The 22461-nt window shown below is 32.4% G+C and overlaps 1 protein-coding gene across 1 annotated transcript; it reads left to right on the forward strand.

Moving 5' to 3' along the window:
- The first annotated feature begins 10907 nt into the window (after positions 1 to 10907).
- LOC125057368 lies at positions 10908 to 21325 on the forward strand. Its single transcript, XM_047661022.1, has 3 exons — positions 10908 to 11705; positions 19350 to 19580; positions 20807 to 21325. The coding sequence occupies exons 1-3, from the start codon at positions 10950 to 10952 to the stop codon at positions 20984 to 20986; spliced, it is 1167 nt and encodes a 388-aa protein (XP_047516978.1). The 5' UTR covers positions 10908 to 10949; the 3' UTR covers positions 20987 to 21325.
- The last annotated feature ends 1136 nt before the right edge of the window (positions 21326 to 22461 follow it).

Here is a 22461-nt window from a genome sequence, read left to right on the forward strand (position 1 = left end):
ATTAATATCGAAAAAACACCCTAATTTTCAATCGAAAATTCTGACGTCAAAATTTCAGCTTTTTTCAAAAAGTTGGTGTGCTTTCAGTTCGTTGAAATCTCTACTTTCCTATGGTAAAAAAATATATATATATTACCATAGTAAATCTTCTCAGAAAATGCAAAACATCGTATGCAGTAACGCCCAGACCCGTCATACCCTTCCCTACTTCTCTATGAAATACGAAAATTTTAGCCCATCTAAAGGCTAAAAATTTTTTTTAGGTCACTCAGGTATATATAAGTTATCTTAAAATAGTAATAAATAGGCATCTAATCATAATTTAAAGAAGATTCATAGAGAAGTAGGGAAGGGTATGACGGGTCTGGGCGTTACTGCATACGATTTTTTGCATTTTCTGAGAAGATTTACTATGGTAATATATATATATTTTTTTACCATAGGAAAGTAGAGATTTCAACGAACTGAAAGCACACCAACTTTTTGAAAAAAGCTGAAATTTTGACGTCAGAATTTTCGATTGAAAATTAGGGTGTTTTTTCGATATTAATTCAAAATAAGGTGAAAAAATAAATATTTTTAATCAAATAAATTACAGTATATTTGGGACATAATAAGGTAAGTTTTCACCAAATTTCGTTAAAAAAAAAAGAAATTTGTAAAAGATAAAAATTAAAAACCAAAAACTTGGTTTTTTGAATTTTTCACATAAATTTTGAGGTTATGTGAAAAATGTGTGAATACAAAAGTTTTAGATCTTTTTATTACCTACAACTTTGCCATTTAACTTTCTTCGATAGGACTTTTAGTTTTGCCGGAAATCGAGATAAACCGTTTTTTTACCCTTAAAACTCCCCCCCACCCCTTCCCGACCTCAGATCGACCGTAATTTATTTTTCCTTTCATTTTGATCATATTCCCCTGCTTTTCTAATGGGTTTCATCCTACTGTAATTTTTTTCACTTTTTATTTATTTTGAAGGCTATCTGCACTGGTCTATTATTCTTACAAACTAAGCCAATTCGATAGTGTAGTACACTTAAAATTCCTTAAAGAAAAAGTTAATGTTCAATTTCAGTTTAATACAAAAATATATTATTAATGCATTTTTATTTAGTTTATTTTTTTCATTGGAGAGACATAGAATTTTAATTGATTAATAACCTTCACCAATTAGTGGACCAAAGTCCACTAATTATTATTGAAATTCATTGCTGCCCTGCGATTATGTAACTCACTTTTCGAACTCACACAGCGGTTTTCGCCGCGGCGGTCGCTCTCAAATCAGTCGTGAAGCAGTCATTTTATGATTTGGAATTCTGAAAAGGTGGGAGCTTGTAGTTTATTGTTTATCTTCCAGCTATCTGGAGTTAAGCTTATATTCTTGTGTATGGTTTTCCGATGACTTGAAATCTCGAATCAGACTCTTAGAATTTCCTAATGTAATTTATATTTATTTTGCTTAAATATAAAAGTATATGTTTTTATGTTTATAAACATTTCTAAAATCTTTTTGGAAATTCATATTAATTTATTAACAAATGCATTTGTAATTAAATAAATATAAGAAGTTGTTATTGTCTAGTACAGTGGTGCACCGAGTTATATCAAAGACAATTTACTTTAATCGTCTCTGGAAAAATCTATAATCTTTGTTTTTAAAATAATTAATACCTACCCTGTTATAATATTTAGGAAAATTTCAAATGAAGCCTTTTTAAACCAGACGAACAAGGTTTACAAGTTGCCTCGCATTTTTTGTAAATAATTATTTATTTTAGTTAATTTTATTATCTTCATAAATGTGTTGACTTATTTTACTAATTCTTATTAAAATTCGAAAAAATCTACGCTTGTATCTTTTTCATAATATCCACTAGATTGGTATGATGAGTCCTTGCGTTAAGGCCGATTTACATTATCTTAGTGTTTAGGAGAGTGCTTTAGGATAGTACTTTATTAGTTGAAACATGTAAACGCTACTTGCTTTAGTAAACGCTACGCTAAAGAACTTGCCTTTCAAGTTGTACTAAAGCACTCTCCTAAACACTAAGATAATGTAAATCGGCCCTTAGACATACTATTTATAGTCTATTGAGTGTATTGAACGAATATTAAGTTATACGATATAAAAATTTCTCAAATCATAACTTTTTGTTTACTTCCGACACCACTGTGAAAAAAAAACTCTACCGAAAAGTGACCCTGTATTACAAGTTTTGGCGCATTTAATAGGGATTTTGAAAAGGTATTACACATATAATGAATATAATGAATATAAGGAAGAATTAGAAACAGGGTAAAACCAAAGTTCGAAGACTACGATGGACTGGTCACTTTCAGAAAATGGGGATCGGAGTTTAGAACAAGTATATCACAGGGCAGGTACATATAATTGTTTGGAAAAACACCGCGATCAGTGGAGGTCCCACCCAGTGGCAGATTAGTGCAGTACTCTTGTTTCAGAGACCACGGCTCACGTTAGTAATGTAAGAATATGAAAAAAAAACCAGTGCAACAACCTTTCTTAGGCCTTAGATGTCTCTATCTGTTTCGTAATCTTTTCTCATAGGTAAATGATTAGCCACCTGTGCCTGACACACGCACGGTCTACTTTTTGATTCTAAGGCATGCGCGTTTCCTTACGATATATTTCTTCACCGTACGAGCGAATGTTAAATACGCAAATAGACAGAAAGTCCATTGGTCATTAATTTTATAAGATAAATTAATAGGCAACTGTAAGTAAAAACATACCTTTATGACTTTAGTATCCCATATTAAAATCATTTGCAGAAATTATGACGTGAAGCCATCGCACAAAAACGCTTTGTACGTTAGGCTATTAATTTACTTATTACGATAATAAAATTATATTGTGTATTAGTCCAACCGTGACTGATAACGTTATCACATAAAATTCTCTTCGTTAACCAAGAATAGCTTTGTATTATGTTGATCACTATGCTATGACAGTTGGAAAGCTCGAAACGCGTTTATTTCATCAAAAGCGCAACCGATAAATAAGATTGGAATTATGCTTGGTTGATATTTAGTTGTCAAACTCATCTAAAAATCTAAGCCAGCCTTGCGATATTAATAATTAATTGGCGGCAAAGACATAAATGATCTTATTAAATCAAAAGATTAGTAGGCCAAATAAATCTGGAGCTGTAATAAGAGAGAGAAAACAAATAAAACTACCATCGAACTACCGAAGAAAAGTGGAGCCAAATCCTCACGCACTGGTACCCCAGAGACGGTATACGTAGATGATAAGGGTAGCCTAAGAGGTAGGAGGACGACATGAAATTAACTCGAGAAGAGGAGCGAGTGACAAATACATGCCAGTAGATCGTGTTACGCCGAGGAAACAACGTGCGAAATAGAAAGCATTTGCGGCATATGTGGCATACGACAGCCTATTTTACGCCAAGGCAACATCGTGCCTTGATAATTTCCCAAGCAATGTGCTGTTTATGGAGTGTTACTGGTCTTCCTAATTTTAGCAGCAGCATATTTAGTAGTACTAAGCCATGCAGCTAAACAATGAAAGAAGAAACGTGGGTGGAAAAGAAGATTACTTCAGAATGGCCCTACAAACAAAAATTAAGGCAGACGATAGTGCCTTATTTAAAAACTTTACCAGAAAGTCAACTGAGGACTTTGAGGACTTTTTATTCTATTATTTTTATTTTTTTAAGTCTAAATATTTTTCGTTACACCACTTCATGATCGATTATTCTCAGTTTCCAAAACAAATACAAATAAAATCAACCTACAAATTGTTTTGGCGCACGAAAAATGTCGCATGGTGTCGCATTGTGCTCGGATGTGCGACATTATTAAGTTTGTAGCGGCCTTGTGGCATGCCACAATGCCGCTCAGTGTTGCCCTGGTGTAAATAGGCTTTAGAGTCATGAGAGAAACTGAACTACGATATTCATAAGTATTTAAATAAATGAAAAACAACAAATAAAATTTTCTAGATAAGTAAATGGCATAATTATAATCACGAATAAGTAAAAACATTAATGACAAAGCTTATGTGGCAAACTTAGGGTCTGTTTCACAATGTATGAATAAAGTACCAAATAGCTATGCAACACATAAATTATTTGGAAGATAAATTGTGCTATTTGACATTCATAGCTTATGATGGACTTTATGTGACGAATAGCGCTATCTGACACTCGTGAAACGCAACAATAGCGTTTATCCTACCAATAAGTAATAAATAGCTAATTTGGAACTTATGTAGAACTTATCCGTACATTGTGAAACAGATCCTAATTCTTACAAACTTACCTAATATTGATTTGAACTTTTTTTTTAAAAATATTATGGCAAATATTGAACATTATTAATACATATTGACTTTGTACTCTTTAGGGATGATAAACTTATATAATTAGTTTTTTATTGGATATAACATATACGAGTACTATTTAAATTGCTAATAATCATATTTTGTTGAATCGGTTTTCCTATCGAATTCGACTGTTTGAATATATATATTTATATTTATATTCATCAATCGTGGTTATAATAATGGTACATTACGGAAGTTCTGAAAGTAAATTGTAAAGTAAAATATAACTTACGTTAATTATATATATTTTGATCCACGTAATTACTTTGTGGTGTAATTAGTATACATTCAACATGTCTTAAGTCTAATGGCTTTTTTCTTCATAAGTCATAGTGATAAAGTAAACTATTAAATGTATATTTCTTAATTGAATCATAAATACATATCTTGTGAAGCAACGTGTAACGGTTACAGCTCTTTACAAGCATTGTAAAACAAAATATTTTAAATAAGTGGTGGAGATTTTCTAGCCAGTTCTTTTTACTCGTGTTATGCCCTTATGGCCTTTGCCCTTGAGAACTGGCAGAAAAATTAATTTACAAATGTACAAAAGTTACCTGTCCAGCCGTAAAACATGCGACTTTCAAGCGTGCGTTCAAACCCCGGAAAATGGCTTACAATGAGTGAAATTAAAACTTGGTCAAACAGTAAAACAACTTTGCGAAGAACCGGCATGTCTTAGATAGAACACATAAGAAGTGATTTTTCTATTTATGTTTTATTAGCATTGCTTACCCTATCTCACTTAACAGACAATCTGGCGTGAATCGAGTCCTACACAGTACACACCCTGCTAACTTTCGGGGACAGGGGATTCGCAAAAGTATTTCTAACTCGTATACCTACTTATAAAAAAAGTAATGTTTTCGTTTGGTTTATAAATAACTTATTAATTACTAAATTTTATTTTAAATGCAGGTTTTCCTTCTGTGCTTGATTGAATGATGTGAAAAGTCGTAATTTTTGGGTCCAAAATTAAATTGATTTTGAATACTAAATTTTTTTTTACAATAATGAGATAGAATTTAAATCAGAATTACATACAGAAACACCGGCATCTCTGTCGCTATTTTTAAGATGCAGAGTACCGGCCCTGATCTCTATACTACATCGCCCCTAGCCTAAGATTATCATTATGGTGCGAACATATCTATATATATCATTATGGTGAGTTTAGTAATTAGTCTTAGATTTCTGTTTTTCTTTAATATAGTATTTTGGTTTCATTTATTGTTAATTTACTATTTCGTTATACAATTGGAAGAGCGGAGTACCCTGATGTACAGGTCTCCCTAGACTTAGTTCAGGGGCTCCAATATGTGCTAAAAATGTAACTTGTTATTGAATACAAATCTTTGAATTTCTTTTGAATTTGAAGTGAAAGGTTTTTTATATGTACTAAAAAAACTCGAGTGTGTTCTTTTAAATTTCAATCATGTAAGATTTACTATTCAGGCCTTTTGGTCACTTCTTTGTTTAAGGAGCTAGAACTTATAAGGAGGAGAACTTATTTTTTTATATACATATATATTTTCCAACTAATAATTACCTGTCTATGTTGTCGTCGGGGGTATTAAATAAGTAACGTATATGTACAACTTAAGTTTAATAATGGTTTCGGTAACCCGGATGATTAAGCACGACTACCTATTTCTTTTTACAACTTTTTGTATAACATTTACAGCAAATTCCAGAAAGATGCCTCTTAACCTATTGTTGCATATTATTTATTTTAAGTTCAACTCTGTTACTTTTATTCCCATAGCTTGTTCAGTGTTTTACCTGTCGTGTAACATTGGACTGTCGGGCAGGACATGTAACACCGTCTCTTCAGCTGTATTGCTACAAGAACAGGCAGCACTTTGTCTAACCCTGAACCTGTAAAGATACGACAAGAATCCACCGTGACCTGTCAAGTGTCAACAACTAGATAATCAATCCCGTTGGTTTTATTTGTTTAATCATCGAAAAAGCCAAAACAACATTTGGAAGGAATAACTTAGTTATTGCAGCTGTTTCGCCGTTGCAAAGTCAAAGTTAAAATCAAAATCTTTTATTCATATTGGTAACACAATGTACACTTATAAACGTCAAAAAATCCATGTAATATGTATTGCCATATCTGTGCTTCCATTTTTCTTTCGTGTTTTTACGTAGACAGTTCTTCTGTTCAAAGTTGTAACTCCATAATATTTTATAGGTTTTATTAACTTATTTCAGTTTTGTGGCAATAATATTTTCGAAATATCAACAGTCCCCACAAAAAAGGATCTGCGTATATATAATTAAATATTTAATTTCCTCAAATATTTTCAAATCTCTCGTACATAAAAATGTTTTTCTTACTAATTGAAAAACTCGCTTGGTTTTTGCACTCGTTATATTGTATTGAATGCCAACGTTTCATAGTAATATAATATTCTTGTAGCTGGGAACACATGGTATAATTTAGGGATGCATCGATACGCTACTTCGCCGATACGATACCGATGCCGATACTCTTATAGAAATATCGTCGATACCGATACCGATACCAACGCTTATTGAATTAAAATCAAATTAAGGAAAACTATATCAAGTTTAGTTAAAGTTTATAATTTTTATATATAGTCACACACTTTGAATAATATTAAAGGTTTAGTTAGTAAACTTAAGAATAAAGATTTATAATTAAATTAAAATAAAAAACTGTTAATAATTTAAATTAACAATCATAATATTTTTGTAATTGTGTATTTTATTTAATTTGGTATCGACAAAATACTAGTCGCGATAGAAGTTAAACGCCAACTAAATGATCTTCAAATCTACGTTCAATCAAGTCTGAATGATCGTTGAATCGGCAATTAAAATATTGCCGATGCTGATATATCGGCAAACTAGTAGTATAATTGTATGAAAACAGCCAACTCGAAGTGTCCTGAAATGTTAAACATGATAGGATTATATCTTAATATATATAAATTACGTGTCACGTTGTTTGTCTGCTATGGACGTCTAACCTACTTAACTGATTTCAATCAAATTTGCATACCGTGTGCAATTTGAACTTAAAAGATAGCTTACATCTTCATTTATACCCGTACTATTATTTTATTGCAAATTATTTGTTTATTATTTGACAGTCACAATTCTAACAGATGGCGCTGTGTTGAAAGTACCAACGTTTCACATAAGCTACAAGTTAATGGCATTACCACCAAAAAGCATTGTGGTCCCCATGACTGGTGTTCTCCTACCGTTTCCCTTGAATAGGTTACTAATATATAATATAACTAAAACCTTAGCCACAGCAACGCTTGGCCGGTCTGCTAGTAATACTATATATTATTATTATTATATATGATGTGCAATGTCAGAATAACGCGAAGTAGCGAGGATAGTAAGAAGTTTTTCTAATCATATTGTAGTAAATTAAATTATACAATCTAGCCTGATTTAAAACTAATGAGTAAAATACATATATTCATCTTAATTTGTTAAACATTATATTAAAAATCTAATGAAGTTGATAGTGATATTCGGATCGGGTGCAGTATAACAATACAAGATTAGGATGTTGCTAGGGGGGCCTGGTTTCTGCAGAACATCGGTGTCGGATAATTAATTTTTCGCACCATGTCACTGCTGGACTTCTCAAGTAATATGTTGCTAATGAATGGAGTATTCTCTCTGTCGTAGTCTCATGAATAAAATAGTTGCGTCTAATAACACTTACGGTATTAATTACGGATTTACGGCGACAGAAAGGATGGAGTTTTACGGTTTATGATTATAATAATTATTTGTCGTTGGCTACGGTGATTGGTGGTTCCGTTCGGGACATCCTAAGGGCCTTTTTTGTCATTAAAATGTTTAGTTATGATAAATTACTTTTAATTAAAACATAAATGACTGTGAAGTCATTATTATTAGCGACCTTTGAATAGTCGTTAAGTTGTATTTGTTGACATTTTATTTGTTAGTGAATGTATCCATTTTATTAAGTGCTCCCTATAAAAATTACGTTCCTTTTCATCACAACCAGTAAAAAACGCACAAGTAAAGAAAACATTTTTCTTTAAGGTTTACTAAACTTGGAGTTAGTAGGCAGTGTGGCCAACTAAAGAATAAAATAAAGTAATTAAAGTTAATTCGATATATTGTTCGTGTTATTGAAATATTTATTGTTTTTGTATTAAGTCACTTGAGTAAGTATGTATTTAGATTTACCTTTTTGTAGGTAAAACATAAAAATACGATGCATTTTATTTTTTATTGCCCTCAAACGGGTCAAATTTGTCCCTTTTTCGCTGGAAAACTTTTTTAGTAGCAACACTTATGAAATGTCACAATTCTACGGAATGAAAAATATTTGACTTTGATGTTATTTAATTATATTGACAATGGCAGCTGATACCAGCGCCATTTTTCCGACATGTATAATACGTATATGTTATTGTTCATGTAAAAAACCTACTACTTGAAATAAAAATATATCGTTCGGGTTTACGATAGGAATTATTTGGTTGTACCAAAATAATTGGACATATTTTTTAATTTAAAGCGCCTGAAGAAAAATACTAAAATTGTATCTTAGCAAATATAACATACATTTAATTTGCTACGTAATTTTACACATTGTTTCAAATTTAATATATTTACATAATTATATAGTATATAACATGTATAGAGGACATTTTTCTAATATTGGTTTTATTGAAAGTAAACCCAGTGATATCTCTACAATTAAGATAATTTCCTAACATACTCGTACTATTGCGAAACAGTCGAAAAAGATAAATGATAACGTAGGTATTGAAGACTTCTTCATAAGGACAGATACATGTAATTATTTATTCTATACAGTATTTGTATAGTTTTATATATTAATGTAACTCATGTAATTATAAAACTATAAACAATGTGCTTATATTTTTTCCAACACTTTATTTCTCTATCGTCCCCGTCATAGTTACTTTGAACAACCATCATATATTTTAAAAATTAATCATTGTTTTCTTTGTGCACATAAGTAAATAAAGATAGTATATGTCTTTGAATTACGCGAATACTATGTTAAAATAAAACATCAATAACGGTCATAATTTCTCTCTCTGACTACGACTCTGGGCTCTCGCGTTACGTAAAATCGGATAGCTATCTATTGTTATAGAAAAGTTAATGGAAATGGTGCTGTGGGCGTATTTGTTTCTAAACGGAAGCACAACATGTATAGAAAAGAATACGTGTAGTAAATTTAAATTATATTCAAATTCGATACATTTGAGGTAACAAAGAATTATAAAATCGTAAACGTACAAACACTTACGACTATGGTATACTTCGCCAAAACGATACGCGGTTATATCCATTCTATACAAACAATAATATCTAAGGATGAGTAAAGTACAAAGTTGTAAATATTATTTAAATAAATGTCTGGCTTTTCTATAGTAGGTACTAAAGTACAATTGTCAATCAACTCGACTATGCCCACTCCTAAAACCGCAAACAATGTTCTAATAACTTTATACCTCGGCAATATCTATTAAGTAAGTATATCTAGTAATAAGTATTTGTGTTACGTTAGGTTTCAAATCAAAAATATCTTTAGTTATTTTTCAAAGAGGAAATCCGGAGACTGGCAGCTAAATACAAAGAGCGGTTAAGCTGTCACCCGAATGAACTTGCTCGCCAACTGACCATAGACAGTATGTGAGTCGACTAAAACGTCACCATATTCTAGAGCTAGAAGACCGGCAATAGCTCTAGACAGAAGATGAGTAGATGCTTCCAATGGGAAGTCACTCCACATGACAGCACGACAAAAAAAATTTGCTCATAACCTTGGGGCTGATTGCAAATAACCGCAGAGAAAAAATGAACTGAACTATCATTTGGACTTTTTTGTCTATTAAGGATTCGGTAATGCAACTCTCAATCAAATGTGCCTGCGACTGCGTGAAGAACTTCTTTGTTTATCAAGCATTATTAGTCACATTTTGCTACGCAATTTTCAACAGGTTTAAACTATTTCATTATTATATATTCATTAATTAGTGTGTAATATCAAAATAATTAAATTCATTCTTGTAAACTACTTACTTCTATTCGCAAGTGCAAAAGCAGTTTTTTAAAATATATCTTTGTATTCGTTGAAGTATTTGTATATTAAAAAAGGCAAGTTTGTTTTGAAAATGAAACGCAGCATCGGGAATATAAAAAGTAGTTTTTAGTGAATGTACGGTGAGGTATTGAATCAATAAAAAAATTGTATTTCTAAAGAATTTTTTACTATGATTACGGCCTAGAAAAAAATTCAAATGTTCTGCATCAAAAAACTTAACTTACCAAAAATGTATTGTTATAAAAAACCTAATTCGGCTTATGGAATAATTTCTAAATCGGCTTCTTTATTGTATTCACAACCGGTTATCGGGCATCAACAAAGGCGACGTTAATAATATAACGTACTGTGCATACACAACGATCAAAACATAACATAATCGCGATGTTGCGTAATGATAAAATCTCTCAGACACAACTATTTGGCCCCATTGACACGAGTCACCCAGTCGTGGATTGGCGAGCAATCATGGCAGACGCGGAGCAAACCTTATTTGGTGTTTTAGATAAAGAGTTGGACAAACGCGGGTACAAGCCACGAGATGTCAAAGTCAAACCAATCTCTTCAGGCGGAGCTAATTACACCTCAAAATTATTCCTCGTTGATGTAACCACACCCAAAGAAGACTTGAAATTATTTGCGAAAGTTTCAATCATTGCTGGCCAGCTCAGGGAAAAAATGAGCGCCGACTGGTTGTTTGCTACAGAAAGATTAACATACACAAAAATAGCCAAATTCTACGAAAACTTACAAGAAAAATACAATTTATCTGAAGACGTGAAACTGAAATTTCCTAAGTTCTATGGATGCAATGATGAATATGGAAAAGAGACGGTCATATTGGAAAACCTTGTTGCATACGGATATAAACCATTCAACAGATTAAAATCTATAGATTGGCAGCACGCATCGGCCAGTGTAGAATATCTTGCGAAGTTCCATGCGTTATCGTTTGCTTTGGCGAAGGACTTTCCTGAAGAGTTCAAAGAATTATCAGCTATAAAGTATGAACTTGGAAGCCAGGCCCCTGACGACGAAATCTCGAAGTCAATGTGGGAAAAAATTATTAAAGGAGCGATCGCTGTCGCAAAAGACGAACATAAAAGTCGAGTTATAAGTTATTTCCAAAATATGCCAAAGTTTACCACTTACAATAAACCGATTGGGAAACCGGTACTTTCACATGGAGATTTTCGGGTCAGCAACTTGCTTTTCAAGGCAGAGGTGAGTGGCATAAGTTTCTATGTATACTTACAAATTCAAAGCCCTCGTTAACCGTAAATTAATCAATAAAGCTTTTTAAATTTTTACAATTAACTTAACTTTTTTTTTGACATTCATAAGTGTACTTGTTTACCTATATGAATAAAGATATTTTGAGTTTGAGTTTGAGTACATCTTTATACGTAAATGTCTAAACTATTGATCGCGATGTTATTATTTTATACACACGAAACAGAGTAAATATCTTTGATGCTTCAATTGCTTAACCATTTTTAACAACTTTAAGTAATTGCTTTATTATGAGACGTACTGACCGCTATAAGAATATGCTTTGTTTGATTTCGGCTGAATTAATACGACGTAATTGTATACGTTTCGATGATATACATAAAATAAGATCGAAAATACTATTGTACCTACTATTTCGGATATAACAGAGATAAAAAAATTACAGACTACATAATATGGATATATATATATATATTTGTTTGTTTTATCATATGGTATTTAATAACTTCTACCGGAAACAATATTTTATTCATTTATCGGTTTAGAAAAAAAGGAACACACAAAAATAACAATGTAAACAGATACATCGTTAACAGGCACACAGCATGCTGTATTTTTTTTTTTTTTTTATGTAATAGGAGGCAAACGGGCAGGAGGCTCACCTGATGTATACTTAATAACTAACAGAATTCTTAGAAACTAATATGTGATGTAGAAGTGAGAGATATAAATCTATATATATAAAAATGAAACCCGTTTTCCGTTGTCACGACATAACATGAAAACGGCTTGACCGATTTCTCTGATTTTTTATAATATACCTTGACGTACGAGGATGGTTCTTACAGAGAAAAAATAAAAAAAATTGAGTGAAAAAGTCTAAAAACAACACTTTTCTATATTCCCATACACAATATTCGTAATAATACTTAAAAGTCAATTTGAACTTTAAAACCATAGCATAAAGTTCAAGTGTTAGTGGAGGGGTTCCGGGGAGGTAATTTTTTATTTTTTGACATAATGTATTTGTTGTCTTATCAATTTTCTTTTTTTTATCTTACTAGCTAGACCGGTGTCCCGAATAGCAGAATAAGTATTTTAAACAAATAAAAAATCTACTGTTAGGCGGTACGATGTTCGCCAGGCCAGCTAGTAATAGATAAAATCTTATTTCAAACTTTTGTATAAGATAGCTTTGAGATATTGTAAGAGATAATAGAACCCAAGACTTCCGGGTATGCCACTCGGAAACATGGGCGGTGTGATTACGCGCCGAAACGTTGCTTAGGGAAGGAAGGAAGGAAGGGAATGGAAGTAGCGGGCGAAAGGGAAGTTACAACTCCAAACTTTGTGACAAGGCGCGCTAGTCGCGACACACAGCCCCGTTTTGTCTTCAGGGTAACAGTAAGATGGAATTTTCCATAGTTTTTCTTTATCAGTCATATCAGCTAATTACAAAATACTATCCGTATCACCTCGACGTCCGTTGTTCCACAACTAAGCGTATTTAAGGCAGTTCCTGCCGGGCACCGCAAAGCAGCTGTTTACTGAAGTATTTCCAAACCAATTCGACTTAGGGTCCTTCAAAAAAAGAGTATACCAATTATTGGAAGGCCGGCAACGCACTTGCGAGCCTTCTGGCAATATGCAGTATGTCCATGGGCAGTATCATTTAAAATCAGACGAGAGCCTCCTATTACGTAAAAAAAATAACTAATAACTTTTGCTGACCTTAAATTTAATCATACGCATTATGCTCCATGTTCCATAATGTTTTAAGTAAAAAACTAGCACAGTCGGAGTTACGGTTAGCTGAGATCTGTCAGCATTTCCGTTATGAAGGTTAAATGTATTTGGCAATTATTCACATTTGACCTTCATCAAATTGCCTTCGAATAAAAACGTTGACAAATTTTAAATAAAAACTGGCTACGGTATCTGATTTCCTATGACTGCGTTTATATACAGGGTAAATTACAAAACATTTATTTAAAACAAAATATGCACATAATATAATGTAATAATATTATGATAATAAATAATATTATAATTTCAGTCACACCAAACTTGAATCAATTCCAAAAATACTTAATTATGCCACTGATTGATATTATGACGTACGTGATAAAACTAATCCTTTGTGCTCCAGGTAATATCCCTTTTTTTTAAAATTAATAATAGTTTTGTTTTGAAATTATTATATTGCGATTGAAGTGTTTTTATATGGAAAATGTAAAACATTTTTTTTTGCGTTGACCCATTTTGCTATTTGACAAGATTTTTAAAGCCATTTCAGATTAATCACTACCGACTATAGAACTTACTGAAGTTGTTTTTAATTCTGTTATTGGCTTGAAAAAATCAAATTAAATATAAACAATTGAAATACCTACCAAAAGGCAAGGTGGCGTTGTACCAGACAACAAATTTCAAGGTTATTACGTGTTAATTATTGTTCTTAAAGTAAATATTATTATGATTAAAATCAGTCTCTGAGACTCAATAGGCCCGTTGTGCGTAAAGTCCTGGCTAACTAAGCCAGCTTAACTGCTTAAGCAGGCTTCACGGAACGACCTCACTCTTCCAAAAATTTCTGCACGATGTTAAGCATCACTCGCATTCTAGGACTACGTGCGTGCCTGATTCCTCAGCGCTGGAACAGCCTCTGCACATGGGGCTGTCTGTCGCGCCTAGTACAAAAATATGTTTATTAACGAGACAAAGACCCGTAATTGTCTCTATCATTGTTTTCAGAGAATTAAATGGGTGATGTCATACTACTTACGTCATCGTCAATTCGAAATCAAATAAATATTTTTTGTATTTATCTAACGAATATAATAATATAATAGAATATTAAAACTAATTCTCAGGAAATACTGAAACATTTACGCGATTAAGATAATGTATCATGATATCGTGTTGCCCTGTGCCCAATTGTTTATTGTCGATCAATAATGTCGGACGCGGAACAAACTTTACGCAATATTTTGGACAAAGAGCTGGATGAGCGCGGGTTAAAGCCCCGAGATGTAACAGTCAAAGCTATCTCCTCAGGTGGAGCCAATTATACCTCAAGTCTCTTCCTTGTAGACGTAAAATCACCTAAGGAAGACTTGAATTTATTTGCCAAAGTTGCTAACTCCACTGGCGTGATGAGAGATTTGGTCGCAGACTGGCTTTATAAAACAGAACAACTGGTATACACAAAAATAGCTAAACTCTTTGAGGATCTACAAGTTCAAATACCAGAAGAGGAGTAATTGAAGTTTCCTAAATTCTATGGGTGCAGTGATGTATCTGGAAAAGAAAGTGTGCTAATGGAAAATCTTTTAGCTTCTGGTTATAAAACATTTAATAGATTTAAATCTTTGGATTGGCAGCACGCATCTGCTAGCGTGGAATACCTTGCTAAATTCCATGCTTTTTCTTTTGCTTTGGCGAAAAACTCTCCCGAGGAGTTCGAACAATTATCACACATGAAGTATGAAATAGGGAACCAGGAGTTTGACGAGGAAACAATGGCGGCTCTTTGGAATAAAGTTATGAACAATATGCTTGAAGTTATTAAAGATGAGCAGAAGGAGAAGGTTTTAAAATATTTCGAGTCTATGCCCACTATGAATACATATTGTAAACCTATTGGCAAACCAGTGCTTTGTCATGGAGATTTCAGATCTAGCAATATAATGTTTAAAACAACGGTAAGTCTAGTTAATAAGGAAATCAAGTTCTATTTCATATAAAACATACAATGGCAATGTTTCCTTTTATCTTATTTAAATCAAAATTATTAGCCAGACACATATCAAACAACTTCTTCGACAAATTTATAATAGACATACACACAATTTTTTTTTTATGAGTAACATTCTCATAACAAAAATAGTGTTCTTTTAATGAAAATGTATGAATGAATTTTGTCTATGTAAACTTTTACGATTCATTGAAGTCCCCGTGTGTTCCCCGACGAACTAATGTCATAATTTCTTCACAAAAACTACTTTTAATTGTAATAACAAGTTTTCTAATTGCGTTAATTATTTATTTAATACATCTTATTTATATAATACAGCTATTAAATAATAAATTATGAAAAGAGATGACATTAAATAAGTGTGTGAGTAAGTGCACTCACTATACAATATAGGCATGAATCTTAACGCATTTAACACATCTACTGAGTTTCTTGCTCGTATTCCATAAAACAATACAATAGTGGTTTACAGTATTCTTTATCTGAAAGCATTAATAAATCGATGTGTGCGAATGTGAATTCATATACGAACATTTAGCCTTAGTTCAAAAGTATATTGCCCGTTTCTGATATTATATTCCAGTCTTTAGTAGCTAGCACATAGCCAATTAAGTGTTCTTTTTTCATAATATTATAGTAACAATCATTTCAGTTATGGTAACATAAATTGCATACAAGTCGAAACGTACGTAAAAGCAAACGAGCAAAGCTGTGGACAAAGATGGTGGTAACCAATATCAAACAAAAATTTACATGAATGTATAATTGTGGTGATAATAAGAACTTGTTCTTCCTCAGTTCTGTAAGAAAGAGAAACAATGTCGGACGCGGAGAATACTTTGCGTGGTGTTCTAGATAATTTATTGGTCAATCATGGCTACAAACTCAATTATGTGATAATTAAGAGCAAACCCACACATGGGGCGAGTTTTAGCTCCAAACTTTTCTCGATTAACGTCAAATCATCTGACGGTGACTTGAAATTATTCGCTAAAGTTGGAGTCGTTCGTGGCAAGTGTTCGGAATGGATGTTTTCCACTGAGAGGTTTGCATACAACGAATTAGCTAAAATCTACAGTGACCTGCAGGTAAAATACGAAATTTCTGAAGAAGACAGATTAAAATTTCCCAAATTTTATGGAAGCAGCAGAATGGGTGGAAAAGAGACTATTATATAAGAAGATTTAGTTGCATTGGGATATAAAACATTTGATAGATTTAAATGTTTAGACTGGGAGCAAGCGTCTAGCATCACCCTCTATCTTGCGAAATTCCATGCTTTGTCATTTGCATTCGCAAAGGACTATCCGAAAGAGTTTGAGAAAGTATTGAATATGAAATATGAAATATGGAGTAGGCTAAACGAAGAAGATGCAAAAGCTTATTGGGCGAAGACCTTAGCTGGATGCCTAGCAATAATTAAAAATGAGCAAAGGGGTCGAGTAGCAAAGTTTTTTGAATCCCTGCCAAAACCACAAACATACACCAAACCTATTGGTACACCAGTACTTTCACATGGGGATTTTAGGCTAAGCAATTTGCTTTACAAGAAAACGGTAACGATATTAGTTTACTTATCTATTGCTAGCCCAGATATAGCTTACTTTACGCTTGTATGTGCGTTTTCTTTGGTTAGCCGGTAATTTTTCTTTACTGCGATTGACATAGACATATCATTTATTACAAACAAAAACACACTCATAAACAGACAAAATAACAATAATCAAAGAAAATAATTAAGTAAATAAAATATGAGAGATATAAAATTATTTTATTTTTCTATTGCGATCTAAATCACGCGTAAAATGATTGCAAATATGTCAAATATTTTACATTTTACATAACTTACATTTAACATATTAGACGTTCCAAATCTTGATAGTCCAGCAACACACTTCTGGCAATGTGAGTGTCTATGGGCGGCGGCATCACTTAACATTAGGTTCATCCTGCCCGTTTTCCAACTATTACATTAAAAAAATCACTTTAAATATTTGCAGTAAAGCTGCCAATATATTTTACGTAAAATGAATGTTAAGTTGAATCTTTTAACCGTACAGAATAATAGTTATCTCAGTACTGTGTTTATTATTTAATATGTTAATTGAATGGTTCTAGAGGAAGTCATTAATGGTATGTTTTCTGTATATAAGATTCTATATAGGCATTGAAACAAGATTTATTGGATGTTGATTTAATAATAATACAATTATTAATTTAGCTGATTTATTCATCCCAAAATTGTTTTACTAATGGGAACTACTACTTGTTTTCTCTTGTGATCACTGCAAATAGTCGGTGCAAACAAATAAGATATATAAAAAACGTATCTGTTATAAAAAATTAAATGTAGCAGAAATAAATATTCGATAACTATAACGTTAACCTTCAAATATTTATTCACGAATGACATGACTTTAAACATATAATTGAAATATATAACAGATAATTATTAATTTTCTTATTTACAATTGTCTCAACCTACATAGTATAATAATAATCAAAATATATAATTATATATAATAAAAAATTAATATATAGGAAATTAAAAGTTTGGCAGTGTACCTTCAACGCTGGCAGCATTTGCTCACTGTATTGCGATACTTACGAAGTATGGTGGCGGTTTTACTATGTATTATAAATAAAACTCTTTGTTTGAAGCTGGGTAACAACTGACGTTAATTGTTTAAAAAAACCTTATAACTAACACAAAATTAGGGGTTAAGTGGTTGCGATGTTAACAAAAACAAATTTGGCTATCACAAACAAATTTATCTAAATCTAAATGACATGTTTATGACTAAACAAGAATTTTAAATTAGAATTTATATGAGAATTTATATTGGCTTCAAGTGTGCGATGATTGTTTACATTATTTTGTTTACGCTTCTAATATTTACCAACCGGTACTATCTATCTACCAACTTAAATCTTTATTTAGCGCCTGTACACTTGAACCCCACGGCCCAAATTATAACCATTAATATTTGTGGTTCGAAAATAATCTTCGATGACTTCATTTTATATTCTTACTAGCAGACCTGCCAAGCGTTGCTGTGGCTAAGGTTTTTGTTATATTACATAGTAGCAAACTATTCAAGGGAAATGTTAGGAGAACACCAGTCATGAGGTCCACCATGCTGTTTTGGTAGTTATGCCATTAAATTGTAGCTTATGTGAAACGTTGGTACTTTCAACACAGCGCCATCTGTTAGAATTGTGACTATTAAATAATAAACAAATGTTTTGCAATAAAATAATATTGATATGATAAATTGAGATGTAAGCTATCCTATCTTTTAAGTTCATCAAACTGCAAACGGTGTGCAAATTTGATTGAAATCGGTTCGGTACTTTAGGAGTCCATAGCGGACAAACAACGTGACACGTAATTTATATATATTAAGATTACTGAATAAATGGTATGAGTAATATTTGTATATCGATATTATCTTTTTATTATTAATTTAGAATTACATTTATCGAAAAGAATAATTTGAGAAGATAAGATATTATACGTTGATTACATTTGTATTGTAACTAACGAGAAAATTCAAGATTTATCATTATTAAATATAATTATCAACAATTCAGAAACAGAACGCGACGTAGTTTTAGACCATTCATTTTGTAATGCCTGATTAGGTAACTCTAAGTACTTGGCTTGCATTAGAATTTCATAACAAAAAACTCCAATAACAACATTTCAGAACGATACCAAACTCTCAATATCCGAAGCAATGATTTCGCAAACCTGGTATGAAAGGTCAATAACGCTATTGCTATTAGAAGTTACGTTGTAGGCCGATTTTAAACCACGTTTCGCCAGTTGAGGACAATCGTTTCGTTCAGTTAAATAACATAATGTTAATTTTCAGAACGAGAAAGTACAAGCGATTGCAGTGGACTTCCAGACTGTGTACGCAGGTTGTCCGGCTACCGATCTGGTGTATCTAATCTTCCTTGGCTCAGACGAGGAGTTCAGAGCTGAATACTACGAGAAGTTACTCGACCACTACTACAACAGTCTGTCCAAGATGATGGAATTGCTTTCTATCGACTCCACTGAGGTTTATCCGAGAGAAGAATTCGATAGAGACATGAAAGAGGTGATTACAAATAAGCAATTTTTTATATTTATTGTTTCACTATGTGCAACCAGCTGCCCGCTGAAGTATTTCCGAACCAATTCGACTTAGGGTTCTTGAAGAATAGAGCGTACCAATTCTTAATAGGCCGGCAACGCACTCGCGAGCCCTCTGGCATTGAGAGTGTCCATGGGCGGTGGTATCACTTAACATCAGATGGAGGCTCATCTACGTTTCCCTGTTCTATAAAAAAAATATAAGTAAATAGTCATAGTACATATATACCTACCTTTTTTCCCTTTCTTCTGATATATAATAAAATTCTACCATCTACTGCCTGAAAAGTGTTGTTTACATATTTATCTTTTTATATAAATACATGTATTGCTACATGCCCCAAATCCATAAGTATTATCTGAAGTTTATTTGCATAATACATCGTTTATCCGTGTTATCAAAGCTTGTGACAGTTAAACATATATACCTATTGTGTCTTGAAGATAGTTTATTTGTATTGGTTTAGTGATATTTTTAGCATGTTCTTACTGCTCTTGGGCCTTGCAGAATATGAAAGATTCGTTCATTAGGTTACATTCGATTTCTTCAATCCATGTATATGTATTAATTCCTTATACAGTATGGTCAAATGACATTATGAATAGCTTTGTTTTGAAATCTTTTGTTTCAAAACTGACAAACTCTTTTGAATGAAGATAAAAATATAACAATGTTATCGTAATATTTTATCGGAAAGGGCATACAGGTTAATTGTAGTAATATATTTAGTTGTACTTATCAATTTATTATAGAAATGAACAGCCATTTAAGTACTAATAAAAAAATGAAAAAGTATTTTATTGCTTTGCTTTGTAATGTATAGCTGAGTTGCTACATACGTTCAATTTATAATTAAATATCATATATTATGAACGTCAGTAACAAATTAATGCTTCTTACATTTACTGAGTTCTGAAATTGATGGCATAGAACGGGAAAAAAGAACTGGCAATCCGTCACTCTTTTATTTTGTCGTGTTTTTTTACTGAAATATTTGTAAGCAGCTGCAATCATTACATCATGCTCCTCATTACGTATTAATGCAATTAATTATAATAATGAATAAATAATAAAAAACAAAACGTTTAATGCATACACGTATCAAAGTGGATAAAGGCAGAAAATAATTAATATAGACCCGTATATATATGTCTCTATGCTTGAAATCAATAATACAATTAATTTTTCAGAATCTACCATACGCAATGCTCATCGGTGCCACAATCCTTCCAACAGTTGTCGTAGAAGAAGATGCAGCACCGGACCTTGGAAACTTTGATTATAATCAATTCGTAATGTCACCGAATGAAATGTTTGCTAAGAGATTCCGTGGTATTGTCAGTGATTGTATACGCTGGAATGTCATTTAAATTTACGGCAATTAACACTCGCCGAGTACAGAATTGAGTCGTACATTTGGGAACAATATTTTATAAGAGTTATTGCTATGTATAGTACGATTATTATAATTTCAACGTTTGTCTATACAAATTTTTGGAATGAATTAATTGGTACTTTGTATTGTTACACTACTGCACGAGTATAACATGCGTAGATTAAAAATGAAAATAAAATATACTTTCTGTAAGTTTGTTTAGTTTTAAGACTGAAGTTATGTTGTTGCACTGTTATGCGAGAAATTAAACTATGGTAGTCTTTTTGTACACATGAACCAAAACGAAATAATATATTTACAATGTTTGTTGAAATATTTATTTACACTTCCTTACCCTAAACATGCATATAAAAACAGATTACATAAATTATCTAATAATCTATCATAATAGATAAGTGTTGGCTCCCATCCTTAAGGTCATAGGTTCGATACCCGGCTGTGCACCAATTGGCCTTTTTTCTATGTGCGAATTTAACATTGGCTCGAACGGTGAAGGAAAACATTGTGAAGAAACAGACTTGCTTTAGATCCAAAAAGTTGACGGCGTGTGTCAGGCATAGGAGGCTGATCACCTATTTGCCTATTAGATTGACAAATGATCATGGTTCAGAATTTACCAAACAGAAAAGAGGCCCAGGCCTAAAAAGGTTGTAGCCTCACAGATTTTTTCATTTTATTTTAATCTATAATAATGATGTAGGCAACCCTAGTATTGTAACATAAAATAAAAATAAAAGAAATACCTTCTGAGGGTAAAGTACAAGAAGTACTCCTTAAACATTTTTTTACTTCCCTATCGCGTAAGAACACAAAAAAACGTTTAGTTCTTTACTTGTAAAGCTTTATAGGCTCACACTGCTGTACTGACATCTACATTTTACGGTTACAATCAGTAAGGTGACGTCAAATACCATCTCGACGTGAGCCAGCTTTTCGCGCCGGCCAGTCAAAGGTTAAAGATCCTTTAAGGTTGAAGGAACAGTTTCCCGTTCTCTACATTCTCCTATGTATTAATATAATGCGCAGTTGAGGTTCTTTAACCTTTTAAATTAGGTCGCTTAATGGGACATATAAAATGCTGATAAAGAGATCTCCGATCGGTAATACAGTCCTTTTGTTTAAATAAATCAAAATTAAATATAAAACGCCTGTCAGTTTTTTAAATTAAAATGTAAAATTTTCCTCCTCAATTATATCACATTTTCCCCTGCCCCCGAAAGCAGCACGGATATGTGGGACTCGATCCACACCAGTCTCTGCTATTCAGAGACAGGTTAAGCAATACCCACTAAAACCACCTTAGATAGCTCCTACAAGACCACGTTAGAGAGTTTCCGGGTTCACCTTCACATTCTACCCGAGCAACACTTTTGGTAGGTATATAAATAAGATTAGAGAAGTAAAAATGTTAGATTAGATACTAGTGGATCCGACAGACGTTGTCCTGCA

Source organism: Pieris napi, chromosome 16, assembly GCF_905475465.1.
Source record: "Pieris napi chromosome 16, ilPieNapi1.2, whole genome shotgun sequence".
Classification (NCBI taxonomy): domain Eukaryota; kingdom Metazoa; phylum Arthropoda; class Insecta; order Lepidoptera; family Pieridae; genus Pieris; species Pieris napi.